Here is a 21,965-nt window from a genome sequence, read left to right as displayed (position 1 = left end):
CTGGAAGCACATGTACTTTGGACAGGAAAACTGACCCAAATCAAGACTGCATATAAAATTAAACTCCCATGGGAAAATACTTTTAAATTGAGTCTTTTTATTTTAAATATGCTTATTACAACAACTTTGTTCACATATTGACACTAATTTACATATCCAGTGTTTATCTTTTGGGAGGAATGCCTCTGTTAATGCATGTTTTCAAAAAATCAATGAAATTCTCAAAATACAATAGAAACAAACTTCCATTCACTGTCTTGAAGGCTTTGTTACAGTTTGAATTCCCTGGCATTCCACAAAATGCATCTTTGCAGTCTGCAATCAGTGTAGGAGATATTCATAAACATAATCACAGATAATTTTAAACACAGAAATTTCACAACAAAAGGGGAGGGGAAAATACAATCATATAATTTTACTTGCACATATTAAGGAGGCAAAATGGTAATTCAAACGACAGGAAAATATCTTTCTTTGAGGTCACATCTAAGGAGCACAAAGAGCAATTTCAACTTCTAATCAATAAAAAATTTTACACATTTTTGACAAGGCCTTGCTTTTTTCATGGCTTCTTAAAATGTGTATTTTAGAAGATACAATTTATATCTTCTAGAAGTTATATCACCATTGGATATTTAGTTATATTTATATACAATTTGATGCAATAAACGGAATGATCCTTGTCTCTAGAATTGTAAAGCAATCATGAATAATATTACTGTGCATGTGGAAACTTGATTTCTAAATAAAGGAAGATACTAAATAAGCTTAACCTCTTTTGGCAAGACCAATGAACGAAGTTATGCTGAATTATTCATCCCATTCTTTTCTGGAATTTGTCATATAGATAGATAATTAGTGATTTATATAAACACTGGCTTATAAATATATGCCAAGTGATTTAAGAGCTGCTTCCCTATGGCATGATTTCAGCAACATGCTCATTCATCAAAATAAAACATTATACTGTCATCATGCCATGTAAGTGCTTTAACTCTCATGTGTCAAAGTGGCTACCTAAAACTGGACACCCTTTCATTCCTGACAAGACCATACAGTTCTATCCTTACTGCTTGTATTATGCATTTGGATTTTCCATTTCATTTCCATTTTTCTTCTACGTTTCACTATACAGTATATTCAATATTGATAATTTAATCAATAAACATTTATTACATTTCAACTTTATAACCAGAAAGGAAGTACAGTGAGATTGACTAATAGCACCCGTTTCCATTTCAAGTTTTCTGTCTAATTAGAGAGTCTGTAATTTAAAAGCTGCTTGTCTAAGTGGTTTCAATTAGTGATCAGTTTACTACCTGCTAACTTTAGATATTCTCCAGCAGCCTGTTACTTGAAATCAGTGTTTGCTAAGATCACCTATTTCTCAAATACAGAAAAATATAACAATAAGTAAAAAATCAAACTGACTCATTGGTGTGCTGGGCATTATTGTCTAGTGTCAAAATAGTACATAATATTTATGTTAATATACCTAGGAAACAGGGTGATATGATACAGTCAGGAAAATATGTTTTATATGCTGTACATTTGGCTTGTTTAGATTTTTAAGTTTTTTTTTTTTTACAAAGTAGTGCAAAATTACAGCGCATTGATAAAAAATATTAAAAGTCATATTTAACAATTTTCCCACTTTTTTCACGTTGTGCTTTACTGGATACAAGTTGGCACAATCCTGTTTGTTTTTACTGATATAAGTTCCACTAAATTCAGTGGGGCTCATATTCAGTTTATTTTTGCTCAGAACTGCACAAAGAGCATCTCTTTACGTATATGTGATTTTTCCCCCCGCACTGTCATGTTTAAATTGTAGTGAATAAAGTAACATTTCAAACTTGACTTTCTGTGCATATTGACAAAATTCAGTAATAAAGGAATGGCACTGTAATTCCTTACACAATGGATGTTAGTGAAGCATAAAATATCCAGTTCATTTTACATACAAAAGTGAAGCTGTGACAAAGCATTACTACCCATGGCACAGTGGTTTTCCCAAAAGTTCTACTCCAGCAGAAACTTTCAAGATGATCATTGTCAACATTTGTGAAGGTTCTCATACATAAGGTCGGCAGAGGATGAGATGGTTAGATAGCATCACTGAAGCAATGAGCATGAAACTGAGCCAACTCAGGGAGGCAGTGAAGGACAGGAAGGCCTGGCACAATATGGTTTATGGGGTCACGAAGAGTCGGACACAACTTAACGACTGAACAACAACAAAGAAAATAAGTAGGTATGAAATTTTTAGCAACATGATTCAAACAAAAGCACTTTTAAATTATGGTCATATCAGTGAGAGAGTTTTAACATGAATTAACTTTGGCTGGATCACTGACAAGATCCTTTCTCTCAGGAAGAAAGAATTCATTAGGACTACATACTGGGTATAAAGTAAACGATTAGAAACATTTTAAATGTTGCACTGATTAAGATTGTCCACACTGATTGTAGCACTTTTCACTATATTTGATATTCTTATGAGATTGGATTACTAAAATAATGATGGCTGTGAGGTAAACAAATTCATGTACATTATGAATGTGCAAATCTTTAAAAACATCATTTTTTTGTTCTAGTATAATTTTTGGATGATTTTTTAAAAATATGATATAGTCATTCCAGGATGATCTAAAGAGGAAGAAATGTTCTCCTGAAAAGACCCAGTGCTTCCATAAGGTCATAGGTTTTTATAAAGTTTAAGCAAAACTGGAAGAAGCCCTTTGCTCCCTTGTATACTGGACATAAAAATTGCAACTTCCAGTCTTCCCTTGGATTCCCCCCCCCCTTTTTTTAGGGAAAAAGATATGCCAGTTTCCTTTCAGGAAAATCTTAATATTATTCTACATCCTTAATGTACATGCATTTGAAAGGAAGTGTTTTGTGATAGAAAGTGGGAGTAGACATACATTTCAATATGCAGAATATAACAATAAGTATTGAAAATCTAGCTTGCCCAGTGACAAGACACTATGCAGAGAGTAAGGAAAAAAAATAGTACATGAATAGCATACATGATATGTACTTCCCCAATCTTAACTGTGATCTGTTTTAAAAATGAGATCATCCAGTATGGACTTGCAAATGCCTTCTTATGAAGTGAAGATACTTTTATCTGTACCTTTGGATATCAAGAACTAAAATTATATGCACTACATAGTTGTCAGAATCAGTTTGTCTTCAATTGTATTATAGTCTATAAAACTTACATATCTTCTTCAGATCACAATGCTACCTACTGCTTTATGAATCTTTGTAAATGGTACTCTGAGTTAGTTGTCAAAAAATTAAGGGGATTAAACACAATAAAATGAGAAATCATGTAATTATAATACTGTTTTCCTATGAAATACATTTTATGTGAAATACATGTTGTATACACAACAGCATAAAATCTTGCGTCTTTCTTTTTAATTGGAAATTACTACAAGTGACATCACTTAGCAATCCAGTACTATAGGTGGAAGGGTTATAGCTGACAACTTGAGTTTTCATATTTAGGCAAAAGGTATACATTTGAAATACAAAACGAAAGATAGAATGGGTTTGTATCCATTAACAAATTCAGTAACCTTTTCTCTCTACAGGAGAGTTTCAAGTGACACTATTTTGCTCAAGTAGTCTAATTCTATTTCACGTTGTTTTAGGATTATACATCCATGAACTTTTACAAAAGTAAAAAAAGTCCATCAGTAAGTATGCATTTACCAACATTTGGGGTCCATGACAGCAACTCCTAGGTATACTCAGTGTACACTGAAGTTCTTTTCCACACAAGGAAGTTATGGATCATATTAAGAGCTGGTATTATAATTATTTTCCAGTCCAGTAAAGTAATGTTTTAGCAAGATATACATCAATGTTTTAATTTATATATGACACAGAAGAATGTATTTCTTCTTGCACATATTACATACATACATTAACAGCCATTTTGAACATCTAAAGATTATCTGTTCTGTACATTAATTTAATGTATAAGATAATTTCCAGAAATGTTACTTTAGTGCACAATGATAGAGATGAACTAGTATCTTGTTTTTATCCTTTCCCAGTATTATTCTTCCTCAAATTGCTCAGATTTCGCCACACCAAATAGCATTGTAATTGATTATTTATCCTATAGTTTCACGTGGCACAGAACACAACTTGAAGACCTAAAATTTAACTATTACAGGCATATCAAGAACTTATGCATTGAATAGCAAAATAATGTAAGATGTGCTTTACACAACTGTATCTCTCATAGCTGTGTTTGTATTATGGTGGTAGCATTTTCACATTAGTCGGGGGCAGCAATTATTAAGAGTAACATTGTAGACTCTGCCTGTAAAAGCTTATGACATTTTCACTGGGCCAGAATTATATGGCTATGGGAGCTTTGCTATTCCATAATTGTTTAGGTTCTGTGAAATGCCTGTTGTACACAAAGTTCCTATCTGGAGGCAAAAGACAACTACAAAATTACTTTAAAATTCTGAGGAAACAAAAGGAGCAAATCAGTGAAAAAGAGAGCATACTGCAGATGACACTGTATATCACTGTATAATGACAATATTATTTTTCTCATGAGATTCTTGCTCTAAACTATTTCAATACTCTATGCTCTTTTGAAAATAATATTCCAAACACAAAATAATAGAGTTTGTTTTGCATGATAGTGCTTTGCCCACCCCCCTTCCCAAATGGCATCCAAACAGTTCCTCATACAAACACAAACGTGCGCACACAAACACGCAGAGGGAGGATTGGACCTTGGAACCTCCAGCATCTCCTGCTTACTAAACCCAGTTCTGAGTTCCGGGAGATACTGGAAATGCTGAAATATATGGCACAAATATATATGAACTGGAGATGAAATTCGTAACAACTTCAGGGATCCCTTCCTCTCCCACGACACCAGAAAGCAGTGTCATTCTATTTGGACAACTTTCACCCTCAAATACAAATATTTTTCAAAAGTTAAGATTTCATTCTGTCACATATATGCATATTCAAAGTTTTGTCTTTTAGTTTCTAATACAACTGCTGGTGAACCTAAGGGATTCACAGTTTCCTATAAGAGAACATTCTTTAAAAATGACAACTCATTACATTTTACATATGTGACATAAATATATGAAAAAATAAACATATTCTTAAGGAAGTTTGACTTTCAGTTTTCATTCTAATTTTATGCCTTTTGTTCTTAAATGATGTATTTCATGTATCTGAGGCCACTAGCCTGAATGAGTTTCCATGTGTTCTCAATGAGTTTCTATGTGTTTTATGATGTCTGTCTAGAACTGGTATAAAAGGAACGTCTCATTCTGGAAAGCGAACCTAGATTTTTTTCTTCCACTGAAAGAAACACTTCTTACATTTATAACTTGTTGAACATCTTCTTTAAAAAATGGAAAAGATTAACATTCCACATCCATTTATCAAAATATTTTGTTGAACAAACATTTTGAAAGTCCAGAGTTCAGACACGAAGAAACAACTGACATACAATGAATTAGCACAGAATTCAATTATGAATATACTATGAAACTTGGATAATTAATTTCAAATAACAAATGTTCATTAGGGCATTATATACTGTAACACTGAAGAAACCAGAGTATTTTAATTTTGCAACCATGGGCTAGATGATTATAAAGTATTTATATACGTTTACTTACGTTACTGGACTGAGGAAAAGGGAAAATGAAGCAAATTTGTGAAGAAATGAATTTGCTATTACAGATCTTCTGATGAAAATACATTTGAATGAATGCAGAATGAACACAAATGCCTTCCACTCTGGCACTTTGTTGCCACTGTTCTAGCTTTCATTTGGTGGGAAACCTGTCCATAGAAGAAAGCCTTATCTACATCCTTCTGTTTCCTGCATGACAGACTTGCTAGTTTTCCCTATCACTAGAGCTCCAGCCAACAGGAGAAATATTCTCCTCATGCGTGTATGAGAGGGACAAGTAAGTAAAAGGGGACTGAGACCATCAGACATACCCCATCTCCTTCTGCCATGAAGGCAGAAGTTTTGATAGAAGATGAATTATACATTTTATCTCAACAACTATTTTTTTCTGGAAAAAAACTGAACTACAGTAAATGTTTATTTTTGAGTTTAACATGCTGGTTTCACAGACTGAAACTTGGCAGTCCAGAAAACTGCATGTCAAAAATTCACGTGTGTGTACACATATACACACCACCACCACACAAAATCTGTTTTCTATAGTTTGAGGCTAACTGTTCTTACTCTATTTCCTCAGTTTCTTGGATTTATGGGAGATTTAAAATATGCACACTTATTCACTGTGGCATCACAACAAATCATTTCCAAGCAACACTCCTAAAAGTAAACGTAACTGTCTAGTGTTTTATTTTTATACCAGAAGTTTATTCTAGTAGCCAAAAAGTCATTTCTGAAATATCTTTAAGCTGTTAAGTCCTCCTCTTTTGATGCCAATAAAACCATATGGAAGAAAAGACTCTAAATAAAGACTCCTCCATATTATCAGCTTGCATTGTCTAAAAAATTACTTATATATTTATGTAATGCTAAACAAAACCCCAATTAATACCTCCAGAAAAGGACATGAGATTAAGCCACAAACTGCTAAGTCAATGAATAACCTTTTGAAATCATCTTCCTTGAATGCATCTTCCCAAATATATTCTTAAAATATCTATCTTCAACCTAAAATCATTGCTGTAAAGCACTGAACATGATGGTTTTCTGCCTACCATTCTGCAGACTGTACTGCACTAGTAAAACAAGTTAAAATGTTCTATAGCCCACTGAAAGATACCATAATTAGAAGAGAAAGTCCTGCTCAGCCCTGCTGTAAGTAGAGATGGTGGCAAGCTCCTCATCTGTCATCAGCTCCCAAACCGAATATGCACTAACAAACTTCTACTGAATATTGGCAATACTGATGAAGCTGATAATCAATCTCTGGATTACTGCCTAAACTCTTCTCCTCTAGCAGCTTCATCAGTAGCAGTAGTAACAGCAACAGCAATCATTTTATGAAGGTGATACAGCCTGCTGTTGCTGCTCAGGAAAAAAAAAAATCTCAATATTGAAATGTTTGTATTCATCCTTAAAACATATACACTCTGTGTTTTCATTTTAGAAAAAATGTGAACTATGGACAATAACATTGCTTAACTTCTTAACCTTGAACACTTGTGCCCCTTCTACTTACTGCTATCTGCAGTAACACTGTTGTGGCAACATTGCCTTAAAGAGTCACAACCAGTAAGTACATAAGCATACATATATGGTACACACTCTTAAGACCTAAGACTTATGGGACCTCTGAAAAAGTTGGGTGAAAACTCAGAATTGCCATATTGTAATTTTTAATGTGACAAAATAGAAAAAGGGGGAAATCCATACAGAGTCGTTATAGTAACTGCATTTAATTAGTTTGATTAAATACAAAAATAAACCCAATGAAATTTAGTTTCTGTCTTGGACTGACTCACTTTTTAACTTTTTTTGGAAACCAGTACTCCAAAGGCCAAAGGAGGTCCCCATTCTGGAAGAACTTATTCATTTATAGGTTAGACAGCCAAGCGGCTAGCTTGCTTCCTCTGACCCAGTTTGATAAAGACTTTTATTCAGCACTGCCTAAAATTCATGGTACAGGTTTAATTTTCACTGTTTTCTTCTCCCCAGTACATGTCATTTACTGTAATACTTTGCCAATAATGAAGTAATGTTCTTTTTCATAATTATTTAAACCGATGAAGGATTAACCAAACATGTGAAACTAGCTGCAATCTTCCCATTGGAGCATCCACCGTGGCAGTCACTGGCTTCAAAATGGCAGGTGTGACTGGATGGTCAAAGCCTCACTTCTTTTTAATGTACATAGCATGGCAGTGCACACCCATAAAAAGGGTTGGGGCTTTGATCACCCAGTCCTGCCTGGCATTTGGAAGCCAGGGCCCATCACTGTGAATGCTCCTGCTTCCCACATAGAATGCAAAGATGTTCTGCAACCACAGACAACATGTAATACAAGACTACTTACAAACAATGTAGAAAGTAGTTTATACAACAGTATTAAATATTATTCTGGACATCTGGATGTATCATTCTATTTCATAAACTGTACTTGTTAAACCATAATAAATGTTTTGATCCCATTGTTTTATGTGCATTACCTACATCCCTCCCCATTTCTTTTGATGCCCTGAAAGAACAAAACTGCTTTAATCAATATAAACACATTTGTATTACATAATTGACAGTGATGCATTACAAAAATGATGAAACAAGAAAAAGTATACAATGGCATACTTCTTGGTCAACACTGCCAAACATAGCAGGATTTCCAACAAATTATAAAAAGATGCCATGGCAGAGGCGTAGGATGGAATAATTTGTGCAGCCGTGTCATGGTCTTTAAAAGCACCCAAGTTATTTCTCATATCTCCCCTAAGTACATACTGCAAAAGTTGCTACTTTTTGGTTTCCCATATGGGACAGTAAATGTATGATTAAAATATAACAGTAAGTCACCAGAGTTTGGATTGTTTAAAGAAGGAAATCCAACACTGGATTACCACTTTTAATTCCTTTTCAAAATCACGGCTCAATAAAATACAAGAAGAGTTTGAAAGATGTTGATTACCTCTTCAAGCAAATAAACACAGAAATTGACCAATAGCATCACTATTATTTTTTGAAGAAATCTTTATCTGGAAAGGAAGGAGAGTGGTTAAGATTTCAAGGCTTTAAGTGAATTATTGATCTGCATTGGGAAGAAAGGCCAGATGATGAACAGTAATGCTTCACTAGGGATTTTTTTTCCTCTCCTCATCTTGGGATGGTGATTTTGACAGCCCCCCCCCCCCCATATAAAGTGCAGGAAAAAATGGATAAAGGTTTAGTTCCAAAACCATTTCTCTAAGTTACCAACAGACCTGTACTCTTGGTGTCTCTTTATATGGTCACAAGCAAGACATGCATGTGATTCCCAGAATCGAGAAAGGTGCACTGAAAAATCCTTCCTCCAGTTGAAGTAGCTAATATACAGTTTAGTGTTTTTGTCGAGCATCAGAAGGTACTCCGAAAGGTCCTTTGGAGACAGAAAATCCTCCACATGTATGAATGAATTAGCGGGGATGTAATTCTCATAGTTTTCTCTGGGAGGACCCAGAACGACTGGCACAGATCCAGCAAAAAGAGCATTGTAAAGTTTTTCTGTAATATAGTCTTTATGGATAGAATTTTCAAAGGAAAGGTAAAATTTGCAAGTGGAAATAGTTGGGATCAAATTTTTATCACTGATATAATCTCCAAATGCTTGTCCGTAGGTATGGATTTCAATATATTTACTCAATTCATTATAATACTTCACTCTAGCATGCTCAGGATTCCAGTTACTCACTACCCAACATACTAGTTTTTCTTTATTCGGCATTTCAAACACAAAGGAATTTGTGCTAACTACCATAAAGCCATAAGGCACCTGAATATCTGAATCACGGCGATAAGTGAGGGTCAAATTGAACAAATGTTCAATCCCACTCTTTTGTGGAGTATGGGTTGGAGATTCCAGGTTCATCCAGATCCATTTCTGAAATGCAGGTCTAGGCTGCTGAGGTAAATTAGTCAGATCCCAGCTAATGTCTCTGTGGTGAATGAGAACTGCATGAGATCGGTTATATAGTGTGCGGTCTGTTGTCAGATGGCATCCATGGATATTAAATGTGGGACAGAATTTTAGATCAAATGTCTGTCCAAATGGCCACACCCATACCAGAATGGTTGTTTCATTAATATAATCACTTTTGGTCGAGAAGAAATTCTTCATCTTTAGAACTGAGCTGGCTGATTCAATAGGACTAGAGATCCAGCCATTTGTTGGTTTGATATAGATAAGTAGGCAGGCCATGAAACAGCCAAGCACAATGAAGAGGACTAGAAATGGCCGGAAAATGCCTTTGGATGATGATGTCATAATTTGATCTGCAAAGAAAAGAAGGTAGAGTTAAAAGTCAATGTCAAGGTGATGTCTATTAAAATTTGCATGCATAAAAGAGCTACTTTAAAAACATGTTTTATAGATATAAAACTCCATGTAATGGTTATTACACACTGTTGATGAACCTAAACATGACAAACAATTGGAAAGAACCATAATATTTTTTTGCAATCTGAATAGAAATGTAAATGAATTGAAAATATGTGTTGGGGTGGAATGAAAATAATTACATCACTGAACTATATTGCATGTATTTGTGTATGTCTGTTTTAAGTTAGTACTATTCAGTTAGTCTCATCTGAATTCAAGATGCTCCTTTATTGTTTCTGGTTTATTGTGTAAGTCTATACAGGTTGAGAAGAGGAAAGTCAGAAATTAAATACATCTATATTATTTTTAGGGATGTTTTTCTTTTCCTTTCTGCTTTTTTAACATTTATAAACAATAATGTAGTGGAGACTGTGGGATTAAGCTCAAAAAACCATACTACTTTATATCATAAAAACAACTCAATGTACTCTGCTTGGTATGAATTATCTTTTATTAATGTTATATTGACCATTCATTGTCTACCTTCAGTAATTCTGTCCATTTATTGATATTATTTTTTAAAAAATCACAGCTTTGTTTTAAATAAACAAAATATAATATGAAAAAAGAGAGAGATTCATTCCCCCTTCTACCCGCTCCCCCCCCCCCAAAAAACGATATAAAGTGGATTTATTGGTACTAAATATACATTTCAGCAATTGTTATTTTACATCCTATAGAGGGTATAAAAACAATAGCTCTTGTTTAAAAAAAAAAAAAAAGCAAAATATGTAACATGGCATTGCCCATATGCTGACCGCAAAAAGGCAAACATTTGAAGAAACTGTCAGTGTGGTCTGGTAAATAAATGAGCTCTAGGAACATTAGGAATAAAACCCTCCCTTAGCCACGAAGCTTACAGAATAATCCTAATTGCCATAAACATCCCTCTGTTCTTGAGAGCAGGGGACAAGCTTAATCATGCTAAATATATGCAACTGCCAGCAATGCATCTCATCAGGACATAGCTTTGTATGCTTTTTGTCTTCCTTTGTGAATGGAAATACTTACATATTTAAAACATTTATCTATTTTTACCACTAAAAAACCCAATCCTAACTTGGATTTTTTAAATACAGTTGTGTGAAAAAGAAAGTACACCCTCTTTGAGTTCTATGGTTTTACGTATCAGGACACAATAAAAATCATCTGATCCTTAGTAGTTCTCAAAAGTAGGTAAATACAAGCTCAGATGAACAACAACATATGACATATTACACCATGTCATCATTTATTTTACAAAAAGAAAGCCAAAATGGAGAAGCCGTGAAAAACTACTAAGTACACCCTTACTGCTTCCATAGGTAATGAAGAGGCTAAGTAGCAGAAAGAACTCAAAGAGGGTGCGCTTTCTTTTTCATACGACTGTGAAATAGCAGATTAAAACAATTTTATAAGCAGCAAGAAGCATCAGCAGTGATAATATCCAAAAAAACATGGCAGGAGAAATTCTACAAAAAACATAAACTAATGAATCTGCATCTGACTCAGAAAACTCGCAACACTTTGCACCAGCCCTTATTGAACAGAGAAGCAATTCTGTAACTGGATAATCTGCATCATGAATACAGTGTCTCAGGCTACTGGACAGAAAATTCCTGACAAATGTGGAACCAGAAAAATGGCATCCCCAGTAATCTTAAGTACTAGAAAATAAGAGACAAAGCAATTCATCAGGTACTCAGCTTTTAAACCATGTAGGTTGAGTACCTTTAACTTCACTAATAGATGCTCTCAGTCAGTGCAGCTTCTTCTGAATGAATATAATAGGCACTTTCCCTAGTCTCAGAATTCTGCATTCCTGAATCTTCCAGACCAGCCTTTAAAGACAGTCTACGCAAAGCACAGTACACGAACCCAACCATGAAGTTACTATACCTTTGCATGGATTACTAAGTATTTGCCACGTCAGCTGAAGCTGGGAAAAAGTATTTTTGCCTTTCCCTGCTTTTCTGTCTACAAGGTCACATTTGATGTTTGCTGGTGGGTTGTAGGCTCTACTTGCAAATTACCCAGAGATCCCTTTTACAGATACATTACCTACCCAGCCACCATTAATGTATACATTAATAAATGTTCCTCATTCACATAGTACATATCTCATTCACTTACCCCGAATGTCATTCATACTCACACACTCATTCACACATTCCACACCAGTCACATGTACCACTCATGCCATTCAGACACTCTAGTTCATTCATTCCCCATCTCATCTCCACCATCCAGCCTCTATTCACATACAAACAGACCACACACATGTACCATCTGCCTATACGCAGGGACAACCACAAGTCATCTTAAGAAACAGATGGCAAAAACTGGCTGAATTGGATTGAACTGAACCCTTCAAGAGACCTCAGGGGTTATTCAAAAAGTATGTCAGATGTTAAATTAAAAAAAAAAAAGAGTCTTCTCCATGTCTAATTCTATGTGTTACATGTTTTCTCTCTGGTGTAGCACATTCAGTTATTCCAATATCTATGGGTAGCTTTCTGCATATTTCCTCTTAAAAAACACACTTCAATGGCTCTAAAAAATCATGTGTGAGCCATAAGAAGCAAATTTTGGAGGGCTCATCTTATTTGGCTACTTTAGCAATCAAACAGGATTTGTTTCTGCCTCAGGTATCAACAAGGCAGATCTGGCTGCATTCCTAAAACAGAATGCCCTGGGGAATTACTGTATGCTACATCATTATTTTGGTGGGGTGAAAGAACCAACAGTGAAGTGTTTGGAGTTGTTTAGAAAGTGTCTCTGTGTGGAGGATGCAGGAAGGGTACTGGAAATCAAGGGCTAGTTGAACCAGAGAAAATCCACATTTGAATGGAATGTGCATTGCACATTCTTTGCAGGCTTGCCCAGAAGAATGATCTTTTCTAGTGGTCATGATGGATAAGCTTAGTGAATTGTATGATGAATACTCAGTCTAATGAAGTACATACGTACAGTCCTTCTGAATGCATAGGTGGATGGAAATGCAACAGAATACTAGGGTGGACTATAACAATGATGTATCAAAGATTAGAAGATAAAATATATGACCGATGAATAAAATTATCAAGAATCATGCAGACTGACATGATTGCAGACTATGAACAAGAACTACCCCCAAACAGCTAGACCCCTTCCCAAATTGTATTGTAAAATTGTAACAGTAGTCCATTGATTGATAAGTCCAACATTTTATGTTATAAAATAGGAGACAAAGAGGAGCACTGTGTATAAGCTGGGAGAAATATTTGAAGTGTGTAAGAGCTTCTCCTTTCTATAGATTGCTAATTTGTTTGCTGCTTTTTTTCTGTTACTTCTCTCTCTTTTCCATGCTGGGAAATCTTTCTGAAATCAAGGATATACAAGACAAAATTGGTAACTATCTGATTGCTAATTTAAATACCTTCTCTGCTTACCTTAGTTAGAAAAATTGTATTGATCAGCAGTATGTACCTCTAATTAGTTGTGCTGGAACTGACAAATGTATTAAAGGTACATGTTTATCCAAGCTTTGATTCAAAGCCAATGTAATGGTTGCACTATGTACTGTTGTTTTCTGTGGTGATTGTGCTCACTGGTGGCAAAGATCCTGAGAGAGGAGGAAGTAAGTTCTCTAGATTTTCCCCTTCCCACAAGGAGGAACCCAGAGGTACTAGAGTTAAGAAAAAAGTTGTTACTGCAGTTTTGGTTCAACATTCCCATGAGCTCATCTGTGCACCCATGACTGTTGAATCTGAATATACAGGAATCTTTCTTAGAGGTAGGGCATGCCCACAAGGTTATGTATTGTATTCCAATAAAGCAGAAGAAAAAAGATTTTTCAAATTGGGAAATTTCACTTGAGAATAAAATATGGATTTATTGTGCATTGGATATGGTTAAGTACTGAAGTTAATATCAGTTTGGGCTAATTTCAGAAACATCTGAAAGATTTCAAAATGAAATAGTGTTCCCCCAAAGCAGACTAAATCAGAACCATCTGGAACATTCATGAATGACTTGGAGGTACAGAAATATTGTCAAAAATAATAATTTCCAATAGGGGTGAATATGTGTAGTTCAGAGTTGAACTGTGGAGTCCTGGGGGTTCTCTGAGCTTGATTCTTTTCTTGCAAACATTTCATTACCCGGCTAGGTAACATCTTCAGTGCTAAAATGGGATGGGGTTTGCTCTCTCTTTATGTGCTGTGACCCACGTAGCCAGGTTATGAAACGTTTGCAAGAAAAGAACCAAGCTCAGAGAACCCAAGGACTCCACAATGATAATTTCCCCACAAATTCTCTATATGAAAAAAAATGCCAAGGTAGAGATAGGGGAGCAGGAATTTTGTGACTATGTTTGCAACAAACAGCAAACTGCTTTTAACCATGACTCTCCAGCACAGTGCACTGTGGGTGAGACATCAAATTAGTAATGTTGTATTCTAATTTCTGCATCTGTGCTGAGATTTTTTCAGGTCTCATCCATAAGGATATGTGTTCTGATGTTTTCATATATCAAAAGTGAATGGAATAAGATTCCTTGCTTTGCCAATATGAATACTCCCCTTACTCAAAGGCAATTAACTGAGTTTTATAAAAATCCTGAGGTATCTTAGCTGAACTCTCTTGTATACTGTACTCTATTTTCATAAAATTGCTTACAAAAACAGAGACGTAATTGCATACTTTTTTAAGAAGCCACCAATCTATAAAGTTTATTTTTGGAAAATGCCTCCTCCCTAAAACCTATTGAAGTGAAAAACAGATATGCTATATTATCTCAAAAGGAGTCTGTATATTTTATCTAATTATATAAAAGAACTGAAAAGCTTACCATAATTCCATTTATTTTTAAAATTAAAATGGAAAGCTGTTTAGTCCAAACTAATTACACATATTTATTTGTAATTAATAAATTTGTAACATTTAGCCTGTTTTATACCATTTTAAGTTATTACTATACCTAAAGAGTTCATCCCTCCTCAAACATATTTATTGATTTCCAATTATAATTAATTTATTTTGCTTCAGAATAAGGAAAATGCAAAATCTCCCATTTCATATTGATCACAGAAACTCAAAGAAACTATAGGTTATTCTCTATTTTTTCAGTTCTAGTCATAAATTCATACTTGAGTAATAATCCACTCAGACTATACATAAGGAATACAGCAAATTTGAATCTTAAATGATACTTTAACTATTTTCATTTTAAAAATCTTTTATCAAGCTGAATATCCTAAGGCAAACCAAGGATTTTCTGTTACAGGGTTGAAAGAATGTTAAATTCAGTACATTCAGTGCCAAGTTACCTATTTACGCTATCTCCATGAATAATCTCCTCGTACAGCTTTTATTGCATTTAATATTACGTTTAGCTGTTTTAACAAATATGCATTTTATTTTGGATTGCTTTGAGAATTTAGTAGTAAAACTAAAGAAGAAAGGAAAGGAGAGGGAAAGAGCAACAATTGTTTTGCAACTTACTGTATTCAGGAGACTTGAAACTAAATTTTCATTTTGCTGGGAAAAGTACCACTTTTCTGTACAATAATAATAAAAACATGACAAAGAAGATCTTGAATACAGGTATCACTGACTGACACCTGTATTGGGGGTAATTGTACCCCAAAAGTGATTCATGTATTCTTTTTATTTTGTGCAAACAGATGATCATACCATGGTTCTGAGCGTCTCTGCGAGGAGCCTAGTTTGGCCACACCTTAGATTATCTGATTACTACTCCAAGCTATTTTGTTTATGACTTTCAGAGGAAGCAGGAAAAGATTTGTACAGAATGTGTTTCATCAAAAAACTGTTCTATTGTTCCTCCTATCTACACTCTGACCTATTAGCTCCAGTTAAGAACCTGATAGCTGCAGAAACAATGTATAAGACCTTATCTTTAGATTTATAGTTAATCTGTCCATACAATCGGGTTAATTTAAAACACACACACACAATTCCCTCTCAATACTATATTACAAATATTGGGAAATGATTGTAAAACTTTTTGGATTTAATTCATCTTTGAGATAGCTTTTCAGTGGCTATATTTATGTAACTGTTAGGTTCATTTTATCTGGGATATTTTCATCAACCCCCAGCCCACATTATCTAGGAATGATGAGTGTTGTATTCCAACACATCTGGAAGGTATATATTTGTGGAAAGCCATGCTATTGGGTGAGGTATATATTCTGGAAAAGACATCCTGCTAAACAAACAAACAAACAGATGTTTGAGCAACAGAGTTGGTGAGGGCTTAAAGAAAATGAAGCAAGGTCATCAGAAGAGACCTTTCCTGCATTAAGGAGTCAGGAATGCACATAAAACAAGCTAACCCAGAGTACAGCAGCCATCAAAAGAAGCTCTTTGGCACAAAGATATCAGAAACAAGTTTGTAGAAACTGTCTGTCTCCAAAACTGCAGTGTGTAGATCTTTGTTACTGATCCAGATGCAAGATGAGTTGTATGTGGATGTCATGGAATCTGCATTTAATAAGGCTGTCAAAAGAACTACAAGGAACAATGATATACTGTATTCTGGCTTGTTATATTTCTTGAGCCACATTACGAAATGTTTCAACTTAGGCTAAAACTACACTAAAAAAAACATAGTGATCACCATAACAGTAAACTGAAGAATGAAATCAAAGTCACCATATAAAGTGCATTCTTTCTCTCCAACCTTGATTTGGAAACATAGGAAAAGTTAATCTGAACAAAAGTGCATAAAAATATGAGACACTGATTTTATTATAGCAAGATTTGTTTTGGTTACTAGCCAAGAAATGTCATGCAACTAAATAGAGCATCTACTTCAGTGAACTTTTCATGCAGAAAGATCCCATATTCAACTTAAGACAACCTAAGGAAGGTTGCAAACAGGAAAGCATACAGAAGAACGCAGAAACCGCAACATGGCTTTTGCTTGGATACTTTAACTAAAATCTGGATCTCACTCTGAGCTTTCCATGGTACTGATGCAATATACCTGAATCTGGATATATCTAGTCTACTCAAGCTATTTCCTTCAGAATCCAACCTTGCCTTACCTGAAGGAAGCATAACTGAAAGAATTACTTCTCTGTTTGCCTCAAGCTCTGGCAAAAAAAATATACCAGACTCCTTATTACCTAGTTTGTTTTCTCTGGACAGAGTGCAAATGGAAACTTGAATGCTTGAGAATCTAATGGATGCTGCTTGTGACATAAAAGCAACAAAAAACCGAAGACTGCAGGAAGGAATTAGATAAGTGCTGATGAAGTCCATGTAAATTTGATGAGAACACAGGCACAAGGGTCAAGTCCCACAGAGTTGTGCAAGACCAAAGCAGCAAGAACTACAGAAATTTCAGTAAAGTATTTTTAATGTTTGTTGGGTGTAAATACAGAATCTTGGGAACTGCAATACGGATTTCTTAAATCTCAGCTTCATTTACTGTATAGTGTGTTAATTAAGATGGAGTGTATTTGAATAGTTTAAAATACTTTTCTCCAGATTTCTCCCCACCTGGTCTGAGTTGCCATTTATAAGATAAGCTGTCATCTGACTCATCTGTTGCTACCTCATTCACACCTTTCCCAGTTCCCCCACAATCACAATAGGAAAGTGAGCCATGTTAATTTATGGTAGCTTTTTAATAAAATGTTAGTCTGAATAGGAAAGGTAAATGAGCGATACTGACTCACTGTAAAGTGAGTAATAAAGACCCAGAGTCATATGGTAGTGGTTTACTTTCAAAATACTTTTTAATGTTGACAAGGGGTCCTGTGGAGAATTTCTGTGATTAAGATGAACGTTTTACCTAGAATGTTATTTTTATTTCAGACAATACCTGTTTTGACAACTCTCAGAGAAGAGGTACACTACTTAGTTATTAGTTACTACTACATAACCCATAAAACTGATTACATGATGGCTAAAATTCTACTGAGCAGCTGGGCATGTAATCCTCCCGTTTTATTGCTACCCCTTGAGTAACTAGCACACAGACGCCAATAGGTGGCAGTAAATAGCAGTATATGTGTAAACTAACAATAACCATTTGCAGCTGAGCCTTATTTATTAGCCATAACAATATGTTTGAAGATAGCAAGATGCATTTCTTCCCAGGAGAAACTCCTAACAGGACTCTGGGTGGTTTACATCAAATTAAAACAATAAATACATAATTAAATTTATAAAAAGACAGACACATCTACACAAATGGAAAGAAGAGAAAAAAATCCAAGAGGCCGATGGAAGTCACATTAGGCCTCTAGGGGGCCAGCCAACCCCATTTCTGACAGCCTTCCTCCCCGCCCCAGGCCAGATGGCACAGCCAGGTCTTCAAATCCCTCCGAAAGGCTGGGAGTGAGGGGGCCTGTCTCACCTCTGGGGGCAAGATGTTCCAAAGGGCAGGGGCTACAGCAGAGAAGGCCCGCCTTCTGGACCCCGCTAGTCGGAGTTCTTTTGCCGAGGAGGTCTGGAGCATGCCCTGTGAGATCGGGTGGGACAGGTTGAAATCGTGGGGGCGAGGCGGTCCATCAGGTAGCCTGGCCCCATGCCATGTAAGGCTTTAAAGGTGATAACCAACACCTTGAATTGGACCCGGAAGCAAACTGGTACCCAATGCAGCTCACGGAGCAAAGGTGTTATATGGGTCCTTCTTCGGGCCCCAAAAATAGCTTGTACGGCTGCATTCTGGACCAGCTGAAGCTTCCGGATACTCTTCAAGGGTAGCCCCATGTAGAGCGCATTGCAGTAGTCTATCTGGGAGATAACAAGGGCATGAATGACCGTTTGAAGGGCGTCCTGATTCAGGAAGGGGCATAACTGGTGCACAACCTGAAGCTGTCTTCGAGCAAGAGCCGTGAGTCCAGGAGGACCCCCAAATTACTCACTGGGTCTGGAGCAGTGCTACCCCATCCAGCACCAACGATGACAACGTCCCGGATACAGAGGAGCCATTAACCCAAAGCCACTCTGTCTTACCAGGGTTCAGCTGGAGCCTGTTGTTCCCCATCCAGACCCTCACAGCCTCCAGGCACCACGAGAGGGCGGTCACGGCATCACTTACCTCACCAGGGATGGAGATATATAATTGAGTATCATCAACATACCGATGATACTTCATCCCACGATGGTGGATGATCTCACCCAGCGGTTTCATGTAGATGTTGAAAAGGAGCAGAGAGAGAACTGAATCCTTCAGCACTCCACAGAGGAGGGGCCGAGGGTGGGACCTCTCGCTCCCTATCACCACCGACTGGGACCGGCCCCGAAGAAAGGAGGTGAACCAGCACAATGTGCCGCCCACCCTCAAATCCCTGAGCCATCCCAATAGGATACTGTGGTTGACGGCATCGAAAGCCACTGAGAGATCAAGGAGAGCCAGGATGGTCGCACTTCCACCATGCTGCTCCTGCCAGAGATCATCCATAAGTGTGACCAATGCCATTTCTGTTCCATAATCAGGCCTGAAATCTGACTGATAAGGGTCCAGATAATCCATTTCCTCCAGGACCCTTTGGAGCTGTGATGCCACCACTTTCTCAACCACCTTCCCCAGGAAGGGGAGGTGGGAGACTGGATGAAAATTGTCCAGTATGGTAGGATCCAGGGAGGACTTCTTGAGGAGGGGGTGCACCAATGCCTCTTTAAAGAGTGCTGGGAACACTTCCTCCTGCAAGGATGTATTAATTATCGCCTGGATCCAACCACATTACCTCCCGAGCTGCTTTCACCAGCCAGGAGGGACATGGGTCCAGATGACAAGTGGTGGCCCTCACAGTCTGGAGGATCCTGTCCACTTCCTCAGGAACAACAGGATCAAAGTGTTCCCAGATAACTCGGCAGGAACAATCCCCTGGTATCTCCCCAGACCCTGCGCCATGCTTGGAGTCCAACTTGGAACGAATCCGCACGATTTTATCCTGCAGATGCTCTGAAAATTCCTCCATGCGGCCCTGCAAATGAATGTCCAGCTCCCTCCTGAGGAGGGATCTAGTGATCCCAAACAGGGCCCCCGGGCGGCACTCTGCGGATGCGATAAAGGCGGAGAAGTATTGGCGCTTTGCTGCTCTTATCGCCACAATGTAGGCCTTAATAGCGGCTCTAACATGTGTTCGGTCAGATTTGGTCCGTGTCTTCCTCCAGCGGCGCTCTAGACGTCTCTTGACCCTCTTCAGCACCCTCCCCGTAAACCACGGGGAGTGTCGGGGACGATGTGGCAAGAGAGGTCACATAGGCGCGATCCTGTCCAAGGCCCCAGCTGCCTCCCTATTCCAAGCAGCAGCCAGGGCCTCCGCTGGACCTTGCAGATCCACGGGAATGCTCCCCAGCTCCCTCTGGAACCCTGATGGGTCCATCAGGTGCCGGGGGCGGAGCAATCGCATGGGTCCTGCCTCCCTGCAGAGGGGGGTGGCATAGGAGAAACTCAGGGTCACCAGGACATGATCTGACCATGATAGTGGGGAAAGCTGTATATCTCCCCTCAGATCACTTTGCCATTGCTCAGACAAGAAAACTAAATCCAGCATGTGGCCACTGTCTCGAGTTACAGGCCCATGGCTGCCATGGTAGCCATGAACTCCCAAGCTGCCTCTGAGGACCGTCCCAGGGATGGCAGGTTGAAGTCCCCCAGAACCATAAGCCTGGGAAACTCCACCACCAGCCCTGAGATGGCCTCCAGCAGCTCAGGCAGGGAGCTGAGGAATAGAAGGCTGTTAGAGATAGACAGACACAACCTGAAATTTGGGTGGCGTGGATATTTGTGGTATGACAAAGCCAAGGTTAATGTAGATTTAAAAATTATGTCAGATGTGCCATATTGAGAATATGGAATAGATACAAATCCAGGTTGTGCCTAAAAACACCTTTGTTGCTCTCAGCACAAGAAGCATTTTATAGACAAGAAATGATAAGTAAACACAAATGGTTAACTTATTGTGAGATATTAGAATTTTTTCAAGGGGAATGCAAAATAAAATCAAGAGACGATCTGGTAGCAGAGGGATATACTTGTCAATGGTTTTCTTATAATTTTTAGAAAGGTTTAAAGTAGACAAAAGAATGTATGGTTTTGAACACTAAGACTGAATTTGAAATAGAACTGTGTACAAATTATGAACATGTAATTGCCAAAATGTATAAACTTTTATTGAAATGTGAAAAGACAAGTGAAAGAATGTATGATAAAATGGGCTAAACATTTTGGTTACAATATACAAATGGAACAATGGGAAAATATGTGGCTGAAAGGATTGAAATTTATGTTATCATCTTGAAGAGATTTTTTATATCTATGTTTATTGCTGACTGGAAACCCCTTATAGACTTTTTGCATAAAACAGTAAAAAATGAACTTATGACTTATGGTTTTGATGACTGGAAAAAATAGATAACTGAAAAAAGGGTTTTTTTGTAACCATAGAGTAAGAGGTAATTTTGTATTTGCACCTATGACTACCGTATAGAAAATCAAAAGCTACTTCTATTTAATTTCATTCTTTCTCTTTGCACTTTTGGCTTTTTGTTTTTTGCTTTCTTTCTTTACTTTATATTAGTTTTGTTAGGTTTTATCTCCTTTTTAAAATTCTTACTAAAAATTATGTGAAAAAAAATGTTGACCACTATGTCCTATTTTAATTTAGAGTCTGTAAGAGCCTGTCCTAACTGGTGAATAGGTAGAAACATAGAATGCATAAATTGGAAGGATCATATTTAAATTAACCCTCCATTCAGTGCAGGAATCCACCAACTCTGATAGGAGAACATCCAGATTCTGTTTGAACACTTCCAGCAAATCCACAACTATTCTAGGTAGAGTTTTTGCTGGTTACAGGAAATTTCTCCCAATATTCACCTTGAATCTTTTTTAATTTCAATCCACTGGCTTTTGTCCTA

The 21,965-nt window shown here is 37.0% G+C and overlaps 1 protein-coding gene across 5 annotated transcripts in view; it reads right to left on the bottom strand.

Moving 5' to 3' along the window:
• Positions 1-92: 92 nt before the first annotated feature.
• Positions 93-21,965, bottom strand: part of FUT9 (fucosyltransferase 9) — a 71,352-nt gene continuing 49,479 nt past the window's right edge. For all 5 annotated transcript variants that reach the window (XM_025169777.2, XM_007433154.4, XM_015888914.3 and 2 more), the window contains one exon: positions 93-9,991. In XM_025169777.2, the coding sequence (XP_025025545.1) occupies positions 8,907-9,991 (1,085 nt within the window). In that variant the 3' untranslated portion in view covers positions 93-8,906. The remainder of the gene's footprint in view (positions 9,992-21,965) is intronic.

The sequence above is a fragment of the Python bivittatus genome, unplaced genomic scaffold (assembly GCF_059951505.1).
Source record: "Python bivittatus isolate LINGU-HERP-01145 unplaced genomic scaffold, Pbiv_v1 ctg000020_np1212, whole genome shotgun sequence".
NCBI classification, from domain to species: domain Eukaryota; kingdom Metazoa; phylum Chordata; class Lepidosauria; order Squamata; family Pythonidae; genus Python; species Python bivittatus.
Note: the sequence above shows the minus strand (reverse complement) of the source record. Positions and strands in the feature narration are given on the sequence as shown.